Source organism: Gossypium hirsutum, chromosome A10 (genome assembly GCF_007990345.1).
Source record: "Gossypium hirsutum isolate 1008001.06 chromosome A10, Gossypium_hirsutum_v2.1, whole genome shotgun sequence".
NCBI lineage: Eukaryota > Viridiplantae > Streptophyta > Magnoliopsida > Malvales > Malvaceae > Gossypium > Gossypium hirsutum.
The window spans coordinates 113343506-113353330 of record NC_053433.1 but is presented as its reverse complement, the minus strand read 5'-3'; the positions used below and the strand labels follow the sequence as shown (position 1 = coordinate 113353330).

Below are 9825 nucleotides of genomic sequence, written 5' to 3'. Positions count from 1 at the left end.
TGTCATATTTTCTTTTACACTATTATATACATGTTTCTAATATTATATTATATATTCTTAATACTATTGTTTATATATCTATATATATATATATGTGTGTATGTATTTGTGTAGTGTACAAAATAGTTTTATTATTATTATCATTTCTAAGGTAGGTACGTATTGTATATGTTCTATATATGTTATATATATTTTTAATATTACTAGTTATATATAGTTCTTATACATTTCCATGTACATATTTTTATACCATCTTATGTATATATTCATTGTTTCTATTTCGTGTTTAATTCTAGTATTGCGCTAAATGTCGTATAGATCTTTATCATTTTAATATTATTGTCACATTGGTTGTTTGTTTCAATATATGCCTAGCCCTATCATTTATTTATTTTTATTTCATATCAATTTACTTTGCATTATTTCGAAAATCATATACTTGTTTTGCTAATTAATTTCAATAAACAAGGAAATATACCGATTTAACATTAAGTCATCGAGTTCATCGCTATGTTGGGTGAACGTCAATTGACTCGTGTTAAAACGGCATATCCTTCTCAAAAAACCGGAATAAACTAAAATCTCTCGTCCTCTTTTAATTGGATCACGACTAAATTTTAACATTGAACTCGTATTTTTAAAAGTCAAGACAACACGTGTTTAGGAGATACCAATTTTTGGGCGTCGCGAGGGTGCTAATACCTTCCTCGCGCGTAACCGACTCCCGAACCCTAATTTTTCTCTGACTTTTAACGTAGACCTTAACTCGGCCTTCTCCTCGTTTTTAAAGAAAAATCTAATAGGTGTCCGATCACACCTAGAAAAAGGATCGGTGGCGACTCCCGGTTTATTTTAAAACCAAATTTCAATTTCCAATTTCCTAATAAATCGCCACAATTTAGCGACCCGAATCCTCAAAATTTTTATGTCGCTACATATATGTATTAGTTAAACTATTTCATCTTGCAAATCACAACTTCATTAATAAACTCATTTGAATGATTTTCATGATGCAATTGACGAACTTAATTCTTTTGGGCCCATTTCTTATTTATTTCCATTGTCAAATTAGGGAACAATAATGGAATTGAGTGCTTCATTATCACATTGCCATAGTAAACTATGGACTTTCACATTGTCACACATCACACACCGAAGCCATAGCCCTGCCATGGTCTTACACGGATCACATATCATACCGATGCCATATCCCAAATATGGTCTTATACGGAATCACATTATCACATCACACCGATGCATAGCCCAGCTATGGTCTTATGCGGGAACGCAAATCACATTGTACCGATGCCATAGCTCGGCTATGGTCTTATACGGAAACATATATCACATCTTTTCTGTCAATTCATTATGGTCATAAAACGAAAGTACTCAAACCATTGTTCCAACTAATTTGTTCTTTTAGTTACACATTATTCATTAGTTAATACAATTTGACAATATTCATCTACAATAAAATACTTTAGCAATCATAAGATTTTCATATCAAACATTAAACTTTGCCATATGAACTTACCTAGGCTAATTTGCAAAAGTCGTAGAATTTAAGGGACTATTCTTGAATTTTCCCCTTCCCACGATTCACTTCGTTTTCTTGATCTGTAATTATAAAATCATTCCTCCATTAGCATCTATTTCAATTCCATTCTATTTCACAATTTATGCCCTTAATTTTTAAATTTTCATAATTACCCCAAGCTTTTCAATTTTTACAATTTAGTCCCTATTCAATTTATTCATCAATCCAACTAATTCCTTTCAAATATCATTTTATCTAAACACTACAAACTACTTCACAGCCTTTGACGTTCCAAGCTTCAACACAAAACCCTAATTCCAACAACTTTCACAATTAGGTCCTCAAATAAATTTCTATGCAAATCTCTTCACAAAATCATCATCATATAACAAAATTAAAAACTTAATTCCGTGATAAATCATCACAAACTTTCAGCACTTACTCATGGTAACTTTCTAAAATATTCATAAAAGCAAAAAACTATTGAATTAGATATTAGGACGTAGTTGCAAAAGTCTCAAAATCACAAAAATCACAAGAAATAATCAAGAATTGAGCTTACATGTAATAGAAATATGAGAGACCAGCTTAAAAGAACCCTTCAATGGTGTTTTTGCTGGAGAAAATGAAGAAAATTGAAGAAAACTCTAGATTTTTACCTATATCATATTTTACAATTTAATAATTACCCAATTCCAATTTTGCCCCTTGTTCACACTTGATTTTTATTTTTCCAGCACACACCTGCCGTCCAGCCCAATAATAGGTGTTTAATTGCCTATTTAGTCCTCCTTTAATAATTACTAGAGCTATTTAATCACATTTCACAATTTTGCACTTAATTCAATTTAGTTCTTTTTACCCAATTCACTACCAAAACCTTAAAATTTCTTAACAAAACTTTAATACTAACTTACTAACACTCCATAAATATTTATAAAAATATTTATGGCTCATTTTATGAATTCGAGGTCTCGATACCACGTTTTTATCTTATTTAATCTACAAATTTCTTTTAATTCATAATTTCACTAATTCGAAATTATTTCTAAAACCACACTTAACTTTTACTTACTAATATCTAAACTCACATGTCAGATTTAGTGATCTCAAATCACTATTCCGATATTACTGAAATTTGGGCCGTTACAGTTTCTGAATCCATAGAAGAAAAAAAATTCGCTCAAAGTCTCTTAAGAAGATAGCTTTGATACCACTTTGTTGGAGTTTTGAGAAAAACTTGCTGTGAGAAAAACAACAAAGGCAAGACGAAAGTAGAAGTAATTTTTATGGGAAATGTATGTTTCATTGAATTGAAAACTAATGTTCATATGGGAAAAAATTCAACAACTAATGAATAGGAATAAGCTACTAAAAGATTCATAATCTCTAAAAAATCTCTAAAAACCAGCAACAAATAAAAAAAAAGCTAAAAATAGCTAGATTATTTTGTTAAAATAGTTGAGGTATAAATTTTCAACACAAACTTAGCAAAAGTAATACGGCCTGCCATTGGTAGTAATTGTACATTTTATCCACTGAGTCTTTGCTCGGCTTCATCAACAACAAATTGGAAAATGCTTGTTGATATACACATCAACGAAAGTGGAGAAGGAGAGGGAGGTGTTAAAGGAGGCTAGTTTACCCATTCCAAGGTTGAAAGTCGAACAAATAGAGTGATCTAAAATGAATGCTTAATGTATTAGGATTTTGTATGGAGAGAGCTCCTATTTAGTGGTATCTTCTATGATTTAAAGGAGAGTGAGAATTCATATTCAATTATTCCTTTCGGTGGGCTTTAGGCGACTCAACAGAGAGTCCAACTGGGTTCAAGTTGAGGTAGGGCTATAATAAAGCTCCTAATCATCCTTTTATAGAAAAGTGGTAAATAACTTCCCAAATTAGTAGCCTTTTGAAAACTTATGAGGTCGCAAATCAAAACTGATTGTGATTCGGTCACATTCGTAGAGAAAAAAAAACTCAAGTCTTTTGAAGCACTTTATTAACAGTCATTTCTTGTTTATTGTTCGCTTCGTAGAAAAGAATTAAATCATCTAGGAAGAATAAGTGAGAAATATGTGGGCATCCTCTATTAAACCTGATTGATTTCCAAAATCCATGCATGACAGAATCATCAATACTTTGTCCTAATCTTTCCATTTCCAAAACAAAAAGATAAGGGGATCAAGTTCTCATTGGTGAATTCCTCTTGTCAGTTTGAAATCTTCTGTATATGAACCATTCCATAAGATTTGCATGGACAACGAGGTAACACAATGCATAACTCTAATCAGATTCATTAGAATTCTAGCATCATACAAAGAGTCCTCTAAGAAATCCCAACAAACTCGATCATAAAATTTTTTAAGGTCCATTTTTATTGCAATCCAACCTTTCCACCCTTTTCTTGCATGCATGGAATGAATCACATCTTGAGAAATAATAATATTATCAATAACGTTACCTCTACGAACAAAGTTGACTTAAGTTTGGGCAACCAGCATTGGTATAACCAGTTTCAACTTGTAGACTATAACTTTAGTAAAGATCTTGTATGGAACAGTACAGAGGTTGATGAACCAATATAGAGATAAAGACTCTGGACTCACCTCTGTTGGAACCAAAACAATAAGTGTTCTATTCCAATAAGGGTCTAAAGATCCACCACTGAAAACTTCAAAAATCATGTTAGAAATTGAGGCACCCACATGCTTCCACTCCCTCTAATAAATATGTGCATGAAAACCATCTACCCTTAGAGCCTTGAGAGGAGCCATGTCAAAGAGAGCCCGTTTAATGTCATCGTTACTGACAGGACGCTTAAGAGCCTCAATAGTTGTTGGGTCAAGCATAGGAAAATGACTCTTAATACAAAGAACCCCGCCACAATAGTCATTCAAAGTGAAGAGCTTCAGAAGAATGGCTATAGATTTAAGAACATCCTCATCGTAACACCAATATAACCCATCTAAACGCAGAGCCTTGATGTTATTAATCCTTCGTCTCTTGATAGCTTTACTATGAAAATACTTAGTATTACAGTCCCCCTTTGTCTACTAGTCACAACAAGATTTTTGCTTCCAAAAGAGTTCTTCTTGAGAATGCTCTCAAGTTCCCTCCTTAAGTCTTTATCTAAATTCTGTAAATTTTCCGTATGATGCTTCTCCAACGCCATTTGCACCCCCTCTCCAAGTAAGCATTTCCCCGCTGCCAATTTGGGCTATTTTATTTAAGGGTGTTGTAAGGCAGTCAAATTTAAATTAGGGGACAGCTTGAAATTTTGCTAGTTTAGTAGCAAAAATAAAATCAATCTCCATATTAATTTTCTTATTTATTTTTGTCTATTATTGGTTTTAATATTAATTTCTGCTAACGAATCATACAACTTTATTTAATTTCATATCATAATTTCCCATTATAACTTAATGATACAATTAAATGTTTTTATATTTTTATGGACAAATAAAAGAAAGTTATAGGCACCTAAAATTCATGGAATATAAAGTTTTTTTTTAGATATAGATATTATTAATTTAACTAAAAATATAGGTTTAAACCTATCAAAGTTTCTTGTACTCGTCTAAAATTTAAAATTTAGTCCCTATATTTTAATTTTGAGACATTGATTCTTTATACTTTTTCTATTTAAAAATCTTTGTCCCTCTGTCAATTTTACTATTAGAATTAGTGATGTAGCTATTACAAAAGAAGAAGGTAAAATAACTCTTGTAGTCTTCAACATTTATAGTTTTTTTTTAATTTGGTATTTACACTTTAAAAGTATATAAATAATTACTAAAACATATTTTAAAAATTAATTTTTTTCATATTTCCAATAAAAAATTAAATTTTTGGTGAAGAACTAAATATTCCTTAAAATTAAAAACAATAAAAATAAATTTTAAATAATTCGTTTTGAATAAAATTTACTCCATTAGCAAAGAACTTCTTAAACAAGTGGACAGGTATAATCTCTATGCTTGTTATCAATTACCATTGACCTTGAGAAGAATATGAACAAATTAAGATGAAAGATATGCTTTCTTTTTTATTATCCCATCAAAGCACAAAACTGCTATCAATAAAATGATGGAAAAAAAATTCACCCTTAAAAACTCGAGTTGTGGTTAAGCATGTTGGCACATCAAAACTCGCATAAAACAATTAAAGAAGTATTTTATCCTCATCAAAGCAAGCATAAAACAACTAAATATTGAGAGTTGAAAGAGGTTTCACAAGGAAAGTTTGATTGGGAGAGAATTCAAGCTAAATAAATTAAGTTTTATAGTTGCTTGTATCATAAGATTTTAAAACAATGCTTAGAACTACCCTGGTCCCTTCTCAATCCATAAATAGGAGGATAATTTGCTTCATCACACTCGAACTTATGTTTTCCTATATTGACAATAATATTTATGTCAATCGAAGTAAGAATCAATTAACTTGTATCATAAAATTTAATAATGAAATTCTTCTTTAAATAAAGCCTTACAGACTTTGATTAAATTTAAACTACGTAAACAATTCTTTTATTTTTATCGTTATATGTGTTAAATTGTGTACCAAAATGTATTCCCACATCATCTAACACACCAAATTATTGACTAGACTTGACCAGACTTTGGTTATCTAGCTTAGCTTTTTTTTTTAAATCAAACCCAAACTTGACTTCAATTGTGAGATCATGTAAAACGACAAACTGGTGGTAAAAAAAATAAAAATAAAAAACTCTAATAACCTAAATTTTCTAGTTTTAATGTTATAGAAGACTTTTGCTTAAGTTATACTCTTACTTTGGAAGCACAATAATTTATCAGTCTTATATGTGTTAAATTTATAAAAGTTTTATGATTTAATTTGAGGCCTTGCTGTATTTAATCAAAAGTATAGAAAAAATAATGTTACTATATATAAATTATTGAATTAAACCAATAATTTTTTCCATTCCAAGAGATTTTTATAGAAAATTTTAAAAATGGTTAGTTTATTAATTATCGAAAATTGGATGAAAAACAAAAAGCATATTCCAAAAGTTTCATTTTCATTGAAGTGGAAAGCTATAAAATAGTAACTATAGCTTAATTAATATATCATATTAAATATGCCAAATTTTGCTTTTAATTAGAGAAAAAGCAAAGTTATATCAACTCACAGCTAATTTAATCCTCTATTAAATGTAAACGTTACTTCTAATAATTTCTCATTTTTGTCAAATTCCATAAAAGGTCCCTTTACTATAATTTGATAGTTCTAATTCATCTATTTTCGAAATATGTAATTTCAATTTCAAGGTTAACTTTTTCTATTAATTCCATTAAAGTATTTGCCCTAGCTTTTTTTTTTTGTTAGAAACATACAGTGATGTAGGGGTGAGCGTTCAATCGAATCAAGTGAAAAAACTTCGAGTTAATCGAGTTGACGGTTCCTATTTTATCATCCTAACTCGAATTAAATTTTTTTCTAATCAAGTCGAGTTGAATCGAGTGAATTTGTTCAAGTTAAATTAAAAAGTTAAACATATCAAATTAAAATCTTCTTATAGTATAACTAATTTCATGTTAGAGTACATAAATTTGAAACTATATATATTTGAAAACATTTTCAAAGAAAAAAAAACATTAGTATGGTAAATTTGAATCATTAATTAACTTATTTACATCCCAAAATTATTATTCTAGAAATTTTTTAATTTTTTTAACTTTCTTTATATATTTTCTAGAATTTTGTTTGATATTTTGAATTTTAAAATTTATTTTAAATTTTTAAAAATTATTTTGAATTATTTTGTAATTTTTGTTGAGAGAGAGACCAATTTGCTCATTTTCAAACTTGACAGGGATCAAAAGAGTATTTACACAAATCTGTTATTTGAATTATTCGAGTTATTTGAATTATAAAATTCAACTCGATTCAAACTCAAAACTCGAATTACTTATTCGAGTTGACTTGAATAATTTGAATAACTCGATTAAATTAACTAGAAATTAAAAAAAATCGATTTTTTCAAATCTAATGGACTCACCCCTAAGATGATATGCCAAATACGCTTTGGCATTTTTAGTAAAACAAATAGCAAACTTTTTTCTTTTGGAAAAAATTTTATCTCGGGATTTAAAAAATACATATTTTCAGAAAATACTAAAAATGATCTAGAAGGATTCACCTAAAATGAATAATACATGCAATTTGACCTAAACAAAATATCAAGCCAAAAGAAGGCTCATGAAACATGAAAAGAACTGAACAAACAAGTTATGTTTATCTTCTGGTTAAAGAGTCATGTTGATGTAAACAAATTCACCAAAAAGAAATTATAATCAGAAAATATGTTAATTTAGAATAAAAGAAAAATATAATGATATATATCTCTATATTCATTATACATCTCTATCTGTAAATTAATGAACAAATATATACATGAACCCCTTCTAGAAAATATAAAAAAAAAAATCAAAATCATATAGCTAATCAGAAAGGAAGAGTTTAGAAGAAACAATCAATTGGTGGAGTTGCTTTGCCAAGCTTAAACAATTCTAAATCATTCTCCAATGGAGTCAAGTTCAAATCCAAACATAAAACCCTTCTGCTATTCGGTTTCTTCACAATCGGTGTCCTTACGGTCTCTTGAGATGACGTCGAAGAACTCAAAGGTCCATGTTGGTGCTGGTTTTCACTCGAACCACCCCTGTGCCTCCTCATATGTCCCCCCAAGGCTTGTCCGATTGAGAACTCGAGCCCGCAGATCGAACACTCGTGTGTCTTAGGCTTCGCCTGTGGTTGGTTCTCCGTTGATCCGCTATCGAGCAACTTGGGTTTCTTGTGGCTCGCTCGATGACCACCTAGAGCTTGGAATGAAGCGAACTGTCGGTTACATGTTTTGCACTCGAAAACCCTAGTAGGGTTATTGTTGTTGTTATCGTTGAAGATGGTATGATCATATTGGTTTGTTCCTTGTGAAAGGAGCATCAAACAATTTGCCAAAGCCAAATTGTTCTCAATTTCATTAGGAAAGCTTCTCTTCATAGTTTTTTTTTGGGGGTATGGTGTGAAAATGGAAGTTGTTTTTGGGGGTATTTGATGATCTATTCAAATAAGAAGTAAGTAAAATGGGATATTTATTTATAGATTGGATTGATAGGAAATTATAGAGATGGAAGTTTTTGACTTTTATAGTTGACCTTCTGGAATGACGTTTGTATCCCTTCTTTTAGTCATTTTTTTTATTTGTCACTTTAATTGAAATATAGTATTAGCGTGTTGTGAGTTTTGAGTGTGAAATCAGTTCAACTCGTGCATGCGTCAGCATGACCGAGTTGCTGAGTCGAGCGAGTTGCAAGCCTTTTCCTACAAGTTAAGAGTCTTCAATTGTCTAGAAGATTCTAACTTTCTCAGCAAAATGTTGTGACTGGTCATACCCAATAAATATTTCCAAGTAGAATTTATAGTCAAATGAATATTAGGTGGCAGTTGATGATTGGTAGAATGGTTTTACTTAATGTAGGTTCTTTTGTATGCGAACCTAGTAAGGTCATGAGTTACATGGTTGAGATAAGAGTGATAACCTTTATATGTTTTCACACTTTTACTTCTGTTCTTAATTCTTTGGATAATGCAAATGCAAGTGCATCCTTATCACATAACTCAAAAGTCTTTCACAAATAAAATATTATTCAATTTTAAAAAAAAGAAATTTATTCAAAGCTCGACTTATTGTATAAATCACATCTTTACAATCGAATGAATAATCTGACCTTTGAAATATTTAATTCATATTAATTTAGTGTATTTATATATTTACTTTCGAATTTCTAATGAAAAATTCAAATTTATAGAAAAAAATTATTCAACATGCTCCACTTCTTATTTATATATATTTATAAAAGATTCAAACTTAAAATTAGTTTCGATATGAACATAAATTATTTGTCACTCCATTATTGGTTCAGTAATTTTTATATTTTTAAATATTTGAAATAAAAGTTGGTGAAGTCTTAGTTCGGTTGACATCAGTATTGTTGCCAGTGTAAGAGAGCGTGAATTCGAGTGTGCTAAAATACATTTATTCTCTTATTTAAAGGTTAAATAGAGGTTACGGATAGTTTTAAGTAATAAACAAAAAAGAATTATTTGTAGATGAAAATGGAAATTTAAATATAATTTTGCACTAACTTTGTAGAGTCAAGATAGTTAAAATGCAGATTGGAATAGGGGAAAGTATAATTTATTTCCATCGTTCGTCATTGCTTATTAGATCTTTCACCGACGAAATTGTAAAAAAAAAAAATACA

General features: G+C 29.8%; 1 protein-coding gene across 1 annotated transcript; it reads right to left on the bottom strand.

Moving 5' to 3' along the window:
• Positions 1–7877: 7877 nt before the first annotated feature.
• On the bottom strand, positions 7878–8655 carry LOC107897807 (zinc finger protein ZAT11). The gene has a single exon (XM_041078131.1). The coding sequence runs from the start codon at positions 8558–8560 to the stop codon at positions 8021–8023; it is 540 nt and encodes a 179-aa protein (XP_040934065.1). The 5' UTR covers positions 8561–8655; the 3' UTR covers positions 7878–8020.
• Between the last annotated feature and the right edge of the window lie 1170 nt (positions 8656–9825).

Excerpts from the sequence above, each read along its gene's own strand:
- LOC107897807 (XM_041078131.1), bottom strand. The coding sequence starts at position 8,560 with ATGAAGAGAAGCTTTCCTAATGAAATTGAGAACAATTTGGCTTTGGCA.